Raw genomic sequence first — 19,060 nt, forward strand, 5'->3', positions numbered from 1 at the left:
TGTGTTGCTCTCATGAAAATTTGTCCCACTTATTTTCTAATTCAGTAAAGCTACTGGTTCAAATGTACCAGGTGAAAGAAAGATGAAGTCTTAGCGGGTTCCCCTGAGGGACTGTTTTGGAATAAAGCTTTAAGGGCTTCCACTTGATTCATACTTAATAGGCCAATGTCTCTTCTGCCTTCATGAGGAAAAAACGAAAACAAAAAAGTATCTGCTCTGATCAATAGTGTCACCAGCAAAGCCCATTAACAATTTCTCGGTAATAAAATAAAGTCTAACCTTTTTCTTTTCCTTTGTGCTCAATTTTCACTTGTTCACAGGGGGCCGCATGCTGAGGCCTCACACCTGCCCTTCAGACCAGAGTTCCTCCTAAGAAACAACCGTGCCAACACCTTAGTTTAGGGGCCCACGTGCAGAAGCGCCGAGCAGGACCCTCAGTTCAAGATGGCGGCGGCGGGCCATGTGCAGAGATGCTGTGCCAGGCACTGCGATCTGGAGCGTGAGCAGCACAGCTGTGCCGGCCCGGGGAGAACCCCACCCCCTCCTGCTGAGATCCTTGTAAAGCAGCCCCGCCCACGGCCTGTCGGGAGAGCTTGTGCTGCGTGTGCTCTAGAGCGGGAGCTCCCACCTCTCCATTCTCTCATCAGAGAACAAAGCTTTCCTTTGCTTCTGAACCCAACTCAGTCTCCTTCTATTGGTTCAAGATACACCAGGCAGAAGGTCCTTTATTGGGGACTGAACTTGAGAGGGACTGGTAACAGTGGTATTTAGTCACGTGTACTTTTGTTTGGATTCCAACAAAGGTTTAACTTCCTTGCCTTCCCACACACACACAAAAAAAAGATATTTAAACACTAGTTCATGATGATAAAATTAAATTTTACAAACATAAAAATGAAGAAATGTCATTTGTAGCAAAAAATTCAAATTAAAAATTTTTGTAGGTTTCATTATTTAATTTCTAGACAGAACAGAAGAATTTTTTTAATGCAATTTGTATCACAAGAGAATCTTGTTTTCTTGAAAAAGGACCTTTTTAAAATTCCACGTTAAAGTACCACGAAATAATCAAGGTCTGCACATCACAGGTAAAACCCTTCAGCTATTATTGAAACATAAGTATAATTACACACTGGAAAAAGATATTATCAGCAGAGAAAAGATGCCTTAAGTATTCTTTGTCTTTTTCCAAACTGATGGACACGAGTGAGCTCTAATATCATTATGTTTAGAAATGGCTTCATCCAGATCCAACTGTACACCATTAATGTTCACTTCCATACAGCCATTATAAAAGGCATTCACTGGTGTGGCACTGAATGGAACATCTGTAAAAACAGAATATTAAAATATTAGCCCAGGATTAGCATCTTACTTGCTTATAGTTAGAGGAATTATTCAGACTGCCCATTCCCAACCAAAATCTAATCCTAAAGGAAAAGTTAATAATGTAATTCTGTTCAATAAATTCATATTAAGTGACTCCTGTGTATATAAGGTATTGTGCTTGGCACTGAATTCAGCATAGCATGAGTTCCTATGATTGCGTAAACAGTTCCAGCCAAACCTTAGGTAAAGAAACATACTTTAAAAAGAGTAGAAAATAGCGTATTCTTCCTTGTGATGTTCTACTTTATTATTTCCTCTTTAAATCTGAGCAATAGTTTAAGCATTATTAAGTCATTTTTTCAACTCAAAATTATAGTTACTTGGAAATCTTTTTTAAATGCCACAATAAATATATCTCTTTTATTTTTGCTGGAATTCTATATTTTCCAACGAAATAGTGTCTTGCTGAGCATATGATAGCAGGCCGTGATAGGGAATTCACTTTTATGTAATGTTTGGTGTTCTGAAAAATAACAGTTTTAATAATACTTCAGTAAATAGGGCCTCTAGGCCTTTCTACACTTTCACTCTCCTTATCAAACTTAATACTTAGGCGACACACTTGGATTCCTAAGAACTGTGGTTCATCTTCAAAACATCCATCTCTCTACTTGCTTCCTCTTTTTTTGGCATCTCATCTCCATGAATTTTAATCCCAATGGATATTCTTCAGCCCTTATTCTTCCTCCTCAGTGTCTTATGCAAAAATATATATATATACTTCAAATGTCCCACTTCTAACTTGCCAATGTAGTGAATAAGTCCATACTTTTCTATGGGCTCATAGCATTTTTTAAGAAAACCTTTCAAGTCTGGCTGACTATCATAGGTTATACCACTGTTATAAATATCCTCAGAATCATCTATTTCCCCTGATTTTTAATTCATAACATGCAATTTAACATGCCTATTTTGCATATCAATTAATTTACCCATCCCACAGTTCACACTCTCAATGTCTCAATTTCCAGTTCTCCTCAATTTTCCCTCACTCTTTTTCTAAACACGTCTTGCCTAAAGTCAGTTCTCAGCGCTGTTGCCAAAGTCCTGGAACCACTGAAATTCTGATATTTTCACTTCTTTTGAACTCTTTCATTGTTTGTTTGATTTCCTAAAATTGCATTCAACTAATTTGTGAATCAGGTAGTAGGTGGATTTCAATGCAGAATTCATTCATTTGAACTGTAATTTTACTTCCTAATAATTAATCACGTTAATGTAACTATGTATCTATATCTATCCATGGATCTATCAATCCATCGATTTATAACTTTTGCAGCCTATTTACTTCTTTTTTCTTTTTGTATATCTTGGCCGCGCCGCATGGCTGGCAGGATTTCAGTTCTCGACCAGGGACTGAACCCGGGCCATGGCAACGAAAGCACCGAATCCTAACCACTGGACCGCCAAGGAATTTTCCTACAGCCTATTTACTTCTATTCCCCCAAAACCCAGATAAAATTTCCATATATGGGAAATGAACACACCGAGCAGTTAAAGTAACTTAGTGAAGGTTACTAGAAGTCTAGACATCAAACTCAGAATTCTCCCCATGAGAATAACATGCAAATGGTATTTGAAAATGCTTCTAAAAAATTTTCTGCCTCAATTTTTTTGTCATTTAAAGAAAAGTGTTGATGGCAATTTTATGTTTTCCAATATTAACTATTTTTCCTCCAGTTTTGCCCATCTTGGTAAATGGAATCTTCACCCATGCAACTGCTCATGCCAAATACCTAAGAGCTTCTTTCAATCATTAATTTCTATTAACTTTGTTTCTCACATACATCTCCAATCTATTCACTGTATATTATCTCCACTGCCATCACCCTAGTCCAGCAGCTTCCCCAGCTTCCTAATCTGCAAAATGGAGATAACAATAGTACCTACCTCACAGGACTACTTTAAATATCAAATGGGTTGATACAATTGAAGCACTCTGAACAACGCCCAGACTGTTTATTATGCACTAAATATGAACGATGGCAGTATCGTTGTCACTACTGTTATTATTACTGCTTCTCCATCTGAACTACTTCAGTAGCGCCCAACTCATCTCATCCACTTTTGTCTCCCACCTGTCCATCTCCAACCATTATGCAGGGGAATTTTTTAAACTTCATTATTGATAGACCACTTCCTTGTCTAAAACTTGTTGATGATTCTCAAGGCTCTAATGATAAGATGCACGATCCTGAACCAGGTCTACAAACCTCCCACCCACCCACCCATTTCACAGCCTCCTCTTGCAGTACCATCCCCCTTGCCCAATGTGCTCTCAGCATACTGGTCTTCTATATATTCCTCAAGCATGTCAACCCCTTTCCATTTTGCCATGGACACTTTTACCTGCATACTAGCTCCAGTCTCCACCCTCATCACCTGGTTAACTTCATTTAATCCTTCAAATATCAGATTTGTATCTTATTGCCTTCTTCAGAGAGCTTGTTCCTGGCCCCCATAACCAGATCAAGCCTCATTTTCAGGCTCTAATAGCAACCCCTACTTTTTTTTCATAGAAGTTATGAATTTTTTTTTATATTTTCCTAATCACTTGTTTAATATGTACCTCTGCTGCTAGACTGTAAGGGCCTTAAGAGGAGAGATCATATCCATTTGTTTATTGCTGTGTCCCTACTGCCTGAGACATAGGTTCTTAATAATATTGGGTGACTGATGGTTGAATTGAAGAATAAATATTAAACTCAGAAGGTAACTGTGAGGATAAAATGAAATAATAAACCATTTCTGGCTAGGATAGTCAAATGCAGCAAAGCTTGGTTAGTTTCAGTTTACCATTAAATAAATTAAATAAAAATGTACCAATAAAATGTTCATGCAAACCCCCAGAAAAAGAATAATGGATACTGGAATTTTCTCTTCCCTTCTGATGCCCCTTTACTCTACATATGCTGTATATATAGATAGATAGATAGATGCTGTTTTACTACAATTACATATTTAAAATACTATCAATTTCATTAAAAATATACTTTTTAAAACTGAAGAAAAAGTAAGAAGATACCTGGAAGGCCACCCAAGTAAGTGGCCACTGTTTCTTTCATTGCTTTGTCCAAGATGGCAAATTGTCTTTGAAAGTCTTCAGAGTGGAAGCTGTCTTTTCTATTTTGAGTCAACAGCTCCAAATTGTTTCTGTTGACTCTGATTTCCAGAAGGGATTGTTGATTAGAACACAGACTTAGGGCCTCTATCCGAGCTATTACCATATTTTTAACAGATACCAGGATATCCTGAAGAACAGAGCAAAGACTCAATATAAACAAGTACTAACGTTAATGCTGCTTAAGAGAGACTTTAGTTTGTGAAATTCAAAAACAGAATTTCAATGAGGTGGGGAAAAGTATGATAGAGCTTTCAAATTTATTTAAATGAAAGAACTACTATTATCGTAATCATAATTTTAAAATACACATTAGTTTTAAAAACTCCAGGTTTAGCTAAGATGTACATGTATAGCAGGTTCCGAAAATTCAATAAACAGCATTGTCTCACCAACAATGGGAACCAAAGTAGTGTCTTAAGCAATACATTTCTGTTTATGAGCCTTCCTAATTTCAAAACCTACATATGGAAAAGGAAGGAGTTGAATCATTCTTTGTTGGGGAAAAGACTTGGAAATTTTGAAGTGCTTTAGTAAGCACATGCCAGCAAGACTAAAAGGTTTATCTGTGCCACACAAGAAATCCTGTAGACTTGGGACAAATTTTATGAAGTCTCTGAGAAAGAAAAACCAGGATTGCCAGCAGTAAGTTACAGAGTATTTACCAGAAGGTTCTCTGTCTCTCTCTCTCTCTCTCTCTCTCTCTATATATATATTTTTTTTTTTTTTCTGAACTTTTCAAACTGCTGATACACTAAATTACTCAACTTGTTGAGAGTCATCTATACATCTAGCTTCCCGGCGTGTAGAGGAAATTTAAAAAGAGAGAAAAAATAAAATCAAAACGAGGGAGACGGTTGTTATGATGCTTCCCAGATGGTAGAAAGATAGTCTGAAGTGTTTACTTAGGAATCCAAGATACCAATGCTAAATGAAGCCTATACTTCCCAAATACAGCTTAGCTGAGGAAATGTTACTGTGTTATACACATGCATATCCTGAACTCAGGAAAAGTCAGCTGAGAAAATGTTCCAGAATGATCAATATTATGTGGAATAATGTTATGAAACGTTGTTCACAGATCATAAGAAGGCAATCTGACACACCAAAAAAAAAGGGGGCTGTGGCCATGAAGACAAACACAGAAAAGATAAAATAAATATCAAAGACATGGAACTTGTTAACCTCCTCTACCGTGTGAATGTAGTGTTGAAGGCAGGATTTCCATTTTGCTTAAGGAACAAAACAAACAAGCAAAAAAAAAGCTGAAACCCAAATGTAGCAAGCTCCTGTGGTCACTGGAGACAAAAGCTCAGCAGGATCTTTTTAGGTTGCTTACAGTTAACCATCAGAAACTGCCCCCATCCATCCTTTAAGTGGCAAATAGCATCCCTTTTGATCACTACAGGCATTATTCAATTATATGTCTCTTTCTAAAAGCCACAGAGAGCATCCAAGCCAACCGCGACCAAACGAAAGCTGCTTGCTGTAACTTGGAATCCCCCCACTGTGGATGACACAAGGACAGAACTATTAGCCTCTAATAGAAGTTGAATAATACAGATCTGATAACTCTCATGTTTTCTTTTATCCAAGAGTTTTTTCCTGTGCTTTCTCCTAATTTCAAGGCAGAGTTGCCAGCAGGAAGCCAAATAGACTGGTTTTAGTTTTCTGTAGTCTTTCCTAATTTACTTATGGGAGAAAAGATTAAGAGTGCCAGAAAACACAAAACATTATAATTAGGCACTGAACATTTCAGAGTGGATTGCAGTCAGACTCACTTCTATTTTGTTAATACATACAAATTCCCATGATACTTCAAAGATTCTGAATAAGGGCAGATCTCTGGGTACTCAGAGAAGACACCAAGCAACCTTTGTGTGAGTCTGCCTAATCGGAGCTATAGATGCAATAGGCTTTTCCATTCCCCTCTCCCATCCCTTTACTTCTTGGTTCAAACCTTGGAAATAAGCCAGCAAAAAAGTAACAATAATGAATGTTTATTGAATCTTTAATGATGTGCTAGAGGCTGTGCCAAATAGCTTATATAAGTTATTTAATTTTCAAAATAGCACTTTGAGGTAAATACTGCAATTTTATCCATTTTACGGATTAAAAAAAAATTACAAACCAAGGATCATAAAGGTTTAAAGTTACCTGAAGCTCTTCAGTGGCGGAGTCCACCAAGGACAAGGCAAAGGGCACTGTGTTACTGGAAACCAAGGCCAACATAACACCGGTGCCCGACGATGGGCGAATATTCAAGGACACATTTACTTGCCAAGCCTCAGGATTGGATACATTCTCTGTTTAAACAATGAAACAGAAGCAGGATCAATGTCCTCCTAAGGAGCACCAGAAGGAATTAAGTATAATCTTATCAATACTCAAAGCCATCTTTGTGTGATACTAAAGATTTTAGTCCTCTTTTTCAATGATCCATATAACCAAGGCACAACAAAGCAAAAGAAAAACAGTTTTTAATGCAGGCAAGAAACACAGATGGAGCCTCATCCTTTTGTTCTTCTTCCTACAACAGAATTCTGGATTGTGGTGTTCAGGATTACTACGATTTTTTCCATTTGCTCTTTCACAGCTCTTCCTTCTGTCTTATATATTCTCCCATGGTCAAATCTCAGAGTGGTTGTATTTTAAAGTACACATTAGAAGAAAGTTCAACACATTTATTGTACTATTTCTGAGGGAAAATTTGGGTATAGCTGCCACCCCCCGCCCCACTTCTCTTCCATATAGGGGTCAGATTAGAGCAGTGGGAAAGCAAAGTATGATTTCTATACATAGGGGTGTGGGATGGTGTAATGGTAGAGACATACTCTGAAGTCAATAGTTAACTTTGAAATTCTAATAGGAACTCTTGTGTGATTCTCTTACATAATACTTAACATTCTTTCTCTTAATTACTAGGTCAATTGTCTACCCAACTAGAGTGCACGCTCTACATGTCTCTATCATCACTGTCTTCCTCAGCAGTCCCTTAACAAATATTTATTGAATTAATATGATTTCAAAATAGTTTGATTTCTGAAAATATTAGTTTACAATCTGAATGCAGTCTTCGTCACTCAACATAAAGTAATGTATAACAATAGCCCAAATACTACTTGGAGGCTTTAAAAAGGTGAATGTGAATGGAGAAAATAATTTTCCTTTGACAAGATGTTCTTCCATTTAGCCACATCTAATACTATAACGTTTTTCACTATAATCCTTTAATTCCCACGCAAGAGAAAAAAAATGCATATAATCATTTTGAAGTAAGTAAATTTACTCTAAGATATTAACAAACTCAAACTAAAATGAACATGCAAATGTACAGAAATTATAATGTAACATTAAATATTAATTATAAAGTAGGTCACTTTCATATTATCTGTGAAATAACTAATTACTTATGAAAGTAATTTCTTTCAGGTGCAATAAAACTCTTATTTTCATTTTCTTTCCAGAGATTTTTTTTTTGTCCTTTGAACAAACTGTGGGCCTAGTTTTTGCCTATGTCCAGTCATCAACTCAATTTAAACTTTTTTTTTTAAAAAATACCTTCATATACAGAACAGAGCTAAAGTTAAAGACGTATTAATTTATGTTAGGAAACAGAAAGCACTAGTGTAAGATGCTTTCTTAAAACTGTAGCAATACTTTTTAAGGCTGAAAATAAAAAATTTAAAATATGTTTTTTTCTTAAATCAGAGATATCAAATCAACACTAAATTTATAATACAAACTGTTAGTAGCTCAAATAATGAACTCCTAAAACACAAAAAGACAGAGACGCCAATAAAATAATTAAGATACACAAATACCTAATAAACATATGGTGAGATATTCAACTTCAGTAGAAACTGGGATAATAATTAGAACTACAAGATTTAATTTTTCAACTCTCAAATTAGAAACAAATCCCAAGCATAAACTTTCTTCTCTTGGTAAAAGTACAAATTGATAAATCATCTTTGGAAGAGAATCTGATTGAACAGTAGGAATTATACCTTTGCATAACCTTTGATGGAGAGAATCTGAGATTCACTCCTACAGAATTAATCACATGAGGGTACAAGGATAGATGTCCAAGGATATCCCAGAAGTATTATTTGTAAAGGTAAAAACCTGGGGTCGGTTTGGCAAGAGTTCCTGTTCCTATTAGACTATAGAAAACTGCGGAGAGTACTCGTTCCCATTCTTAAAACAACAAAAGACCAATTATCTATATAAGTACAACTTTTCTTGAACTATCACCAAGAGCCGAGGTTGCAGAACAACTGACTAGAAACCTAAAGGAAGACAGATGCTTCGAGGGAGAAACAGGGGGAGAGTACTCTCTTACCCAAGGCAGACAACAAACACTATACAATTTGGTAAAAAGCATGTAGGTAAAAATCTTAACAAAACGCTGAAGTCCAAGTAGGGGTTGGTGTGAGAATATAGAAGCCAGGGAAACTGCAAACACATGGGAAATTCATACCCATTCAAAGGATCTTACTGGGTGCTCAAGAGAAAAACTGGGAGAAGAGAAAGAGATTAGAGAAAGTTTCCTTCCTAGTACAAGCCCAAGGGGAGAGGAACAGCAACCTGCAGGAAAGGCACAAAGTCTCACCCAGATCATTCTTTGTCTGCTCTAAGCAAGACTTAAAGCATTAGGGGAAAGGCAGCAAAACCTTGTTGCTGTTAGGTCACATCAAAGTCCCATTACACCTACAGATTAGGGAATGAAAATAGCAAAAAACAAAACAACAACAAAAAATCATTTACCCTGGGGAAGGAGCAGGAATACACCTTGAGTCCTGACCATTAGATATCTCCCTTACTGGTGGGCAGGAGGGGGGACAGTGGAAAGTCCACACCCCTGAGACACAGGAATGTTAACACCTGTCTAAGACTGAATCTGCACCAGAACATTAGAGAATGGTCCTCTGACCCCCCAGACCCCTCTAAATTGCTAGCAAATGTCAAGTAACAACTAAGAGCACTTCTGGGAGTGAAACAAGACCAGAGAGAGACACTTTCTTGAGGCAAATGAAAGCAATATCTAAAGCTGAGGGTGGATCAGTTATTAAGAAAAATCCTCTGGCCACTACCCTAAGCACAAGGTATATTAAAGGAATTTGAAGGGTAGTCATGGAAACAAGAAAACCGAAGCAGCTCAATTCTTGACTAGATTGATTCAAGTCCCCTCATTAAGTGTCTAGCAAAAGGAGAGCTGTGCTCATCTCCAAATGTAAATATTACTTATCTCAGTCTCTACTGTTTTATCTGACACCCACCTTTAAACAAAAATTATTAAATGCAGAAGGAAGCATGGAAAAATGACCCATAGTCAAGAGAAAAAGCAATCAATATGACCAGATTTAGATATGACACAGATATTGGAACTGTCAGACAAGGAATTTAATTATGATTAATAAGTTGAAGGCTTGGGTGGAAAAGATGGACAACACGCATGAACAGATGGGAAATTTTAACAAAGAGGTTGATATTTTAGGAAAGGATTAAATGGAAATGCTAGAAATAAAGATGAATACCTTTGATGCATTAATCATTAGACTCAATACAACTGAGAAACTGGTGAACCTTAAAACAGGTAAATTTAATTTACCCAAAATTAATCAGATTATGTGCCAATAACCTTTAAGTAACAACATAAGCATATTCAACCACATTTTTTTCTCCCAATATACTTGGAAAAATTCTATTAAAAATATATAACAGTATGAATAAGCCTAACACTATATCTGGCACATAGTAAGTACTCAACAATGTTTACTGAAGGAATTATTGCTGTTTGTTAATGAATAAATTTAAACAGTAATGAGAAAAGAAAGATAAAATGGGAAATCACTTACTATAATCTATGCTAAATTGAGCAACTCCAGAACCAGGATAGTAGGAACCCTTCTCCACAGTGACAAGACAATGCTTATTTTGTTTTTCTTGAATGATTTCCTTTACTCCTGAAGCTCCTTGATTCATCAAATTCCAGCCTCGAATACATCCATCTAGACGAGGGTTAATCTAACAATTTAAAATATAGATCAATGAAAGCATTTTAAAATTGAAAAAGACAGACTCATAAGTGAAGTGGCTTAATTGATTATAGATATAGGTTTTCATTTAGAGGCAAAATTCTTTCTTTGATGACATTTTAAAGTATTTAACATATTTTGAATTTTATCTAAATTTTGTTCAAGGTGTCCTTCAGACGGACAGTCTTTTTCAGTAAAAGTGAGCTTATGCCATCAGAGACCTCCACTGCGATCCTAATGATTTTTAACACCTCAAGCCCCACCTGCCTCTTCTGCATCATCCAGCACTAACTCTTCTGCTCTCGAGTTCCACATATGCTTCTAGCTGTGCCCCTGAGTTCTAAGCTGCTTTCTGTTTTTCTTTAACTGCATTTACAACTAGGTTTGTCTTGCCATCAGATACTAAGCCTCTTCAGGAACAAAAGTGTTTGCATTCTTCAGTCTCACCAAAGCAACCAGCCACATTCAAGACATGCAGCCATTTCATAAATAGTTGATTCTTTTTGAATAATTTATTTTACTTTTTAAATGTCTTGATTTATCAATTTCAAAGGACAGGTATATTCACTCTGACATGAGTTAACTAATTCAGGTTTTATATCGTATCACAGAAATCTCTTAAAATCTAAGGTAACTGAAAGATGGATACAAAATGGTCAATATTTAAGTTAAATCAGCAAGTGTAAATTTGGCAGACCCATGACTTCAAATGAAAAATTTTGAACTGTTCAAGGTCATTGATTAGTCTCCTTCATGAAACCTTTTCCATGGTAGTTAGTCAAATACCACATACAGAAAATCATCTGTTATATCTAACTTCAATTTATGACAGGCTGCAGTTATATTCCCACCAAAGACTTTTCTATTTAAAACATTCCACCTTATGTGCTATTCTTATCTCCCAAATTTTAGTCCTAAAACAGACCTAAGAAAGTTCTTTGACAGGCTTCTACAAAATCATGTAATTTTGGACTCAAATATATGTATTTATATGTTTAATGGCTGAGTATGGACTATTATGATGTTAACGTTGAACTGATACTCGGAGAATTTTTGAAAATCTACTCCTCCATGAGTAATGCTGGGAATTTAAACGGGCTCAAAAACACTACATTCATTTTCTTATTTCCTTAATATAATTTCAAGGGTTGATAATGTTATTTTTCCATGTTCAGTTCAAGTTTTCACAGTTGGTATGTTCAACAAAATAACTTCATTTGACTCTCAGAAAAACACATTTTCAAATCTATTACAGATGAAGGAATTCATCCATGATGAATGATATAAGCTTGGATCATTACCGGTCTAATGAGTGCATTCTCCACTTTCCGAGGTATTCCTGCAAAGTATACTTTGGTTTCTAGAAACCCATTGGTAGGCTTAAAAAGGCTTTCAGGTTTATTTATATTCATTACAGCTTCTTTAGCTATTTTTACACTAATACTGTGTTCTAATTCTTCCACGGAGACCTATAATTAAAAAGACAAAAATTATCAAACAACCAAACATTACTGCATTTCATTTGAAACACCACGATTGAAAAATCCTGTTATTATTCCAGTATATAATTTTCCAAAGTAATCATTTTACTGTACTTGTTAATTTGTTCCAATACATTTGAAATGTCACATTAGTATAAAGGTGATAAAAATGTGTTTTAGTGTGGTAATTCTTGATGGAAAATTAAATCAATACCATATTTTAAAGTTTAAAAATCAATATTTTTCTATTATATTTAAACACCCATTTATAATATATATCTTTCAACACCAGTGTGCCATAAAATTGACAGTTTTTTTTTTTTTTTTTTTTCTGTACGTGGGCCTCTCACTGTTGTGGCCTCTCCCGTTGCGGAGCTCAGGCTCTGGACACACAGGCTCAGCGGCCATGGCTTACAGGCCTAGCCACTCCGTGGCATGTGGGATCTTCCCAGACCGAGACACGAACCCATGTTCCCTGCATCGGCAGGCGGACTCCCAACCACTGCGCCACCAGTGAAGCCCCAAATTAACAGTTTAAAAAAAGAAAGTGGGGGCTTCCCGGGTGGCACAGTGGTTGAGAGTTAGCCTGCCGATGCAGGGGACGCGGGTTCGTGCCCTGGTCCGGGAGGATCCCGCATGCCGCGGAGCAGCTGGGCCTGTGAGCCATGGCCGCTGGGCCTGCGCGTCCGGAGCCTGTGCTCCACAGCGGGAGGGGCCACGGCAGTGAGAGGCCCGCGTACCGCAAAAAAAAAAATCGTAGAAAACTTTTAAGTGCCCTTATTTTGCATTTGTCTGATAGTATAAATATGAAATCAATAAGGTAAATAAGTTTTTAATATAAATTAAGAGAAGTTAGTACATTCAGTATTCTGTTCATTATGCACAAATTATATTTTATTTCAAAATTCAAAAATAGTTGAGGTCATAAGAAAGCACATTAAATTAAATTGGGTTTTTCCAATTTTGAAAGTAGTTTGGATTTCTAAAAAAGGTTGGAAGTAGTGGTAACCAACAATTTAAAAAAATCTTCCCTGGACTTCCCTGGTAGCCCAGTGGTAAAGAATCCCCCTTCCAATGCAGGGACCGAGGGTTTGATCCCTGGTCGGGGAACTAAGATCACCACATACCGCAGGGCAACTAAGCCCAGACACCACAACTATTGAGCTTGTGAGCCTCAACAAGAGCCGCGTGCCGCAAACTACAGAGCCCACGGGCTCTGGAGCCCGCGAGCCACAACTAGAGAGAGAAAACCCGCGCGCTGCAACTAGAGAGAAGCCCGAGCGCCGCAACGAAGAGACCGCGCGCCTTAACAAAAAGATCCCACATGCCTCAACATAGATCCCATGTGTCGCAAATAAGACCTGTTGCAGACAAAAAAATAAGGAAAATAAATAAATATTTTTAAAAAAATCTTCCCATAAAGGCAATTTGAAGAACCACTGCTGCAATCTCCTTATGTAAAACTGTAGGACTCAAAATGCAAACTCTTCGTTTACTTATCAATCAGGGAAGCCAAACAATAGGCATATTAAAAGCACTACTACAGGAAGGAAAAAACTATGCTCTCAAGTAAATAAAATAAATTTGGTAACATTTACAGATTTAAAGTTGGTCAAGGCTCTGTCCTTAATATAACCAGTCACCATCATTTTATTCTAATGATTATTCCCTCCTTGAAAGATGTTCTTAACTTAGCCTCCAGGACCTCCGTCTGGCTTGCTTCTCCTCACACCCCTTCTCAGTCTTCTTTGCTGGATCCTCTTCTTCTCAACCTCTATAATAAGCCCCAGAGTTCATCCCTCTAGTCATGCAAATATTTTTAAAGGGGGCTTTATTGCCCCACTCTAGGGCAAATTTGGGGGTGGTGGGCACTTTTAGTTTTCACAGTAAGAGGTATGCTGACATTGCAAGATGCTAGGCACACCCTGCAATATGCAGGATAGTCATGCAAAATAAATAATAAAATATCCAATATCCTACAAATTTTCTGAACCTTCCTAGTAGATATTCATGTAGGGTATCCTCATGCTTATAATTACCTGTGCTTGTGTGTAATATAAACACTAAATATCTGTTGCACCACTTCAGCATTCACTGAATTTTTCAAGAATGTAATAATCTTGTAAACAAAGAACAGACTGATGTTTGTTTTGTTTGGATCTTTATCAAGATTTTCTCACCATTTTGGAAAATTACTATTACTAATGGCAATACCATTTATGCACTTATGGTTTTTGAGTTGCCAATACAACACCCCCAAGCATGTCTTCAGTTGTAGCTTTCATGTTATTCTATGTATAGGAGTAAGCTTTGACAAATATTATACTTGAACTTGAGCATTTACATATGGAAATACATATTACTTTCTAAAAATTATTTTCTTTTTTATATAATAATTAGAGCATTATATTGGATGTGATAGAGTTTAAAACGACAGATTGACAATAACCAGTCTCAGGGCCTTTAAAGCCCTCTTTATGCTGAATACCAAAAAGTTTTTAGCTACCTTAAATTGAAGGCTGGACCTTAAAAATATATACAGAATCTGACCACTTCTCACCACTCCCACTATCTACACTCCAGTCAAAGCTGCCATCTTCTCTCCACTGTGTTATTGCAATAGTCTCCTAACCCCACATCCTATTCTGTCCTTACTCTCTACTGTCTGGTTTCCACAAAGCCATTAGGTCCTAACCAGGATTATCTTTTAACATGCAAATTAGATTATGTCACTTCTCAAAATCATCTAAGTTAGCCTAAGACTCTGTATTTGCTGTTCACGTGACAGAATTACCTTTCCCCAAAAAGTTCTCCGGTCTTGTGTCCTCAAGTCTCTTTCTAATGCAATCTCATCAGAGATGGCTTTCCTGATTCCATATGCACACTCACCATCATCATGCTCTATTGCCTGGCCTTGCTTTTCTTTTATCTCATAGCATTAATAACTATCTGACATGTCTATTTGTTGATGCATTTGTGGTTTTCATCTCACCACCACAATGCAAGCTCCATTAGAGCAGGGACTTTGTTTTATTCACTGTTGTATCCCCACCACCTAGAAGAAGGAATAGCACATAAAGTGCTCAATAAATATTTTGTTGAATAAATGAAATTATTATACAAATTATATATTTCCCACCAATATTAGGATTATACCCAACTATGAAATATAATAATCACTTACAAAGTAGCAATATTTATTCCTACAGGTTGTAGCCATTCTAATGACTTAATCATTACACATTCAATTTTTTTAATCTGAATTACAAAACAATTCTGTTATATGCTTTAATTCTAATTTCTTATTTTTAAAGTATTTTATTTAAAATTTTAAAATAATCCATAGTCCAGTTTACAGATTAATTTAACTTAACCACTTTGTCATTAATTAAAATTAAAATACTTATTTAAAGTATTTATTTATTTGAAATAATTTCTGTGCTGCATAAATTTGTTTGAAACAGTATATAATTCTTTAATAAAACATCAGGATTAAAAGCTAGTAAAACTACCATGCTCGGGGACGTAAAATGCATAAATTGTTACAATATTGAATTACAATTTAAAGAAAAACAGCCAGCACCAAGTTTATTACCAGAGTCAAGTTTTTCTCTGACTTGCTTATTGTTCTTAAACTTTACTTTTTATATAAACTTGTATTCAGTTTATAGAGGGAGATTTTAATTTAAGTGTTTTAGTTAAAACATGGGCATATCGTTAAATAATAGTTTCTTTTTAACAAGAATCATAAACATAGGAGACAAATAAATGAAACTGAACAGCTACCTTCCATCCATCCCGAATCCTGTCTCTTTTTATTTATTTATTTATTTGCGGTACGCGGGCCTCTCACTGTTGTGGCCTCTCCCGTTGTGGAGCACAGGCTCCAGACGCGCAGGCCCAGCGGCCATGGCTCACGGGCCCAGCCACTCCGCGGCATGTGGGATCTTCCCAGACCGGGGCACGAACCCGTGTCCCCTGCATCGGCAGGCGGACTCTCAACCACTGCGCCACCAGGGAAGCCCTCGAATCCTGTCTTTAATAATATCACTCATGAACAGTTCTTTAACAAACACTACTTGCAACTCATGATAACTTCACAGATAAATATTTACCTTCTTCTTTATACATATTATATCCTACCTAGAAATTTATCTAAATTCACCTTCAAACAGCTGATATTTTCAATTTGTATAAACTCAATAGAAAAAATTCTGTTCACTCTCTTTTGCTGCAAAAGTGATTTTAGCAGTTTTAGATAGGTGATTTAGGGACGTTAGGCATTAAAATGTATTCTGCAGCACATTGGAGGTATAGCTGTATGCATCAAATATTCTAGATACAGATATAGTGGGAAAGATGTAGTAACAAAGATACACTAATAAGCATTAGAAGTCAGAGAATTTTAGTGACTTCTCTGACAGTTGCATTTGATCTTGTGAAGACACTATTCTTTTAGAGTTAGGAGCCCAAAATCCATGGCTGCCAAAAGACAGACAGCCCCCTTTTTGGTGAACCGTATCTGCACCCAACTGTTCTTTATTACCACCTTCCTGTAACATATTTCACATTATATTGTATTAGTTCATAATGCAGCATCAGCTACTAAACTGTGAGGTACTAACCTCAAGCAAGGACAAACTCTTGCTATAGTTTTAGAGTCTTGAACTCAGGGATGGAGCACTTTAAACATGCTCACTAAAAGCTTATTGAGTATATGACTGCAAGAGTGGATAAATATAAGAATGAAATAATTTAGTGATGACTTTACATGGCTGCTCAACATGGATCTCTTGTCAGTTCCCACAGGCTTAGGTAGTGTCTGTTTGGGGCACAACATTCTTCTCTCTGCTCTTCTCTGCTGAAAGTAGCATTGATTTAATTGCAGAAAGGAATTCTCCCCTCTGTGGACTAACAGTAATCCCTTCTCCAAGTAATTCCTTCTCCAAGAAAAGTTCCATTTTAATACAGTAAATTAAAGTGCTGTTCTTGATTATTAAAATAAAGACTCACTTTTAGGGATTATCTAAAAATGCTAGTTTCTAAGCACTATAATTGGTACCAGCTAGTGTATCCTGTTTGTACAAACTGATTATACCTACATGATAATATTTAAAATTAAATTAAATTTTTTATTTTGTTACTATGTGTATTTCTCTTATACATTAAAAATATTGATGGCTATCCAGTGTAGTTGTCCTTGATCAGTGTTGTCTTAGAATAACCCCTGACCTATAGGAGCAATATCACTGTTCACCCAGTGACAGCCACTAAAAAAGGTAAAAAGTTAAGGACAGAGTAGTTGTCTTTAACAAAGCAAATAACTGAAAACAACTTCAGTTATGGGAAATCTGCAATATATTGAGAGATAATAACTTCTCAGGCTGTTTCAGGGATTTACAGCATGTAGAATATACTTCACACAACATCAGATAAACCCAAAATTATTTTGCTTTGGTATTACTATTTAAAAAATGATCAATGATTTTATACAAATTGCATCAAAGTGGAAAGATTCTTCATGAATTCAGCAAAACATACCATATTCCATAAACCATCATTAATAACTTTGCCTCCAGTTGTGACTTTGGCTGTATATTCATTCTTAAACTGAATTTCAATCTTGCCCTCACGAAGTGCAATCAGGAACCAAGCTGAGTGATCAGAAGATTCTGCATACAGGATAACACCTTCTGAATCATATGTCCGGAAATCAAATTCAGCTGAAAATCTAAACAATGGACAAAGAGAGAGCCTTAATAGTAAGAAATATCGAAGACTATGTTATTCTTTTGTTTTCTTGTACTGGCAAACAGCAATACGTTGAAAGAGTCAACTCTTTCCCTGAAAAAAATAAAAGAGAAGGGCAGGACTAAGCTTTTCTTGTATTATCTCTGGCTCCATGTGTGTTTAAAATCAAGTTATTATACCTTCTTGCTTATTCATGGAATCTTTTTTCCCAATGAAAAGATGCTTTGATAATTTTTCATCTTTTGGCATTTGTTTTGAAGGCACTCTTTAAAATGCTGGAATACTCATGTACAAATATTAGGCATATTGTCTCTCTCCTGGAGCCTTTTATACACTATGTAATCTGACATTAAGATTCCTTTTTTTTTTTTTTTTTGCTGTATCCATACGTGATTAGTAAAAGATGTTACAATTCCATGATTGAAGTTTATCCATCAAAAACATATTTTCCTATGATTTCATATATGTCAGGAAGGAATCACTCACAGAGATACACAAGGTAGTATCTGGATGATTGCAAGCATAATTAAGACTTCATGTGTGGTAAAGGAAGGTAAAGTCAAAGACTTTTAAATATATCTGTTCATTTAATTTCAAAAGCTCTCCCAAACTCTAATTGCATAAATTACTATACTAGAGTACATGGAAGGAGAGCTTAAAAGATATAGTCATGTGTTTGGGGCTATCTGAGCTCTGATAACACCTGTTGCTGTTAAGACTCTGCACATATATGTATGTAGCTACTACAGGGGAGGAAAAAATCTTAAGTATGCTGGACTAAAAAATAATATATATCAATTCAGTGCCCTTAGGATACTTTAATGAGAATTAGCATTAAAGTTTCCAAGGAACCAGCAAAGCAAAATGACTGAAAAAAGATAAACAGGGAATAGGAAAAATAGTTGTATAACTATTAGTCATCTGAGTTAAGTTAAAATAAAGGTAATTTAAGTTAAAAAATCAAGAATTCAGATAATTACTAAATAAGGCAAGAAAGAATCCCACACTCTTTCTTATTCCACATATAATAGTATAGTGATAGAGGCACCACTTGCAATGGGGCACAAATCTACCTCAAATGGAACAAAGAAAACGTGATAGGGCTTCCCTGGTGGCGCAGTGGTTGAGAGTCCGCCTGCCGATGCAGGGGACACGGGTTCGTGCCCCAGTCCGGGAAGATCCCACATGCCGCGGAGCGGCTGGGCCTGTGAGCCGTGGCTGCTGAGCCTGCGCGTCCGGAGCCTGTGCCCCGCAACGGGAGAGGCCACAACAGTGAG

General features: G+C 36.4%; 1 protein-coding gene across 1 annotated transcript in view; it reads right to left on the bottom strand.

The window, feature by feature from the left end:
* Positions 1-858: 858 nt before the first annotated feature.
* Positions 859-19,060, bottom strand: part of PROS1 (protein S) — a 59,557-nt gene continuing 41,355 nt past the window's right edge. The window contains exons 10-15 of the mRNA XM_029215416.1: positions 17,574-17,763; positions 11,853-12,020; positions 10,372-10,540; positions 6,668-6,816; positions 4,415-4,640; positions 859-1,328 (exon numbers count right to left, since the gene is read on the bottom strand). Of these exons, the coding sequence (XP_029071249.1) occupies positions 1,168-1,328; positions 4,415-4,640; positions 6,668-6,816; positions 10,372-10,540; positions 11,853-12,020; positions 17,574-17,763 (1,063 nt within the window). The 3' untranslated portion in view covers positions 859-1,167. The remainder of the gene's footprint in view (positions 1,329-4,414; positions 4,641-6,667; positions 6,817-10,371; positions 10,541-11,852; positions 12,021-17,573; positions 17,764-19,060) is intronic.

The sequence above is a fragment of the Monodon monoceros genome, unplaced genomic scaffold (genome assembly GCF_005190385.1).
Source record: "Monodon monoceros isolate NGI ecotype Baffin Bay Population unplaced genomic scaffold, NGI_Narwhal_1 Super_Scaffold_11, whole genome shotgun sequence".
NCBI classification, from domain to species: Eukaryota; Metazoa; Chordata; class Mammalia; order Artiodactyla; family Monodontidae; genus Monodon; species Monodon monoceros.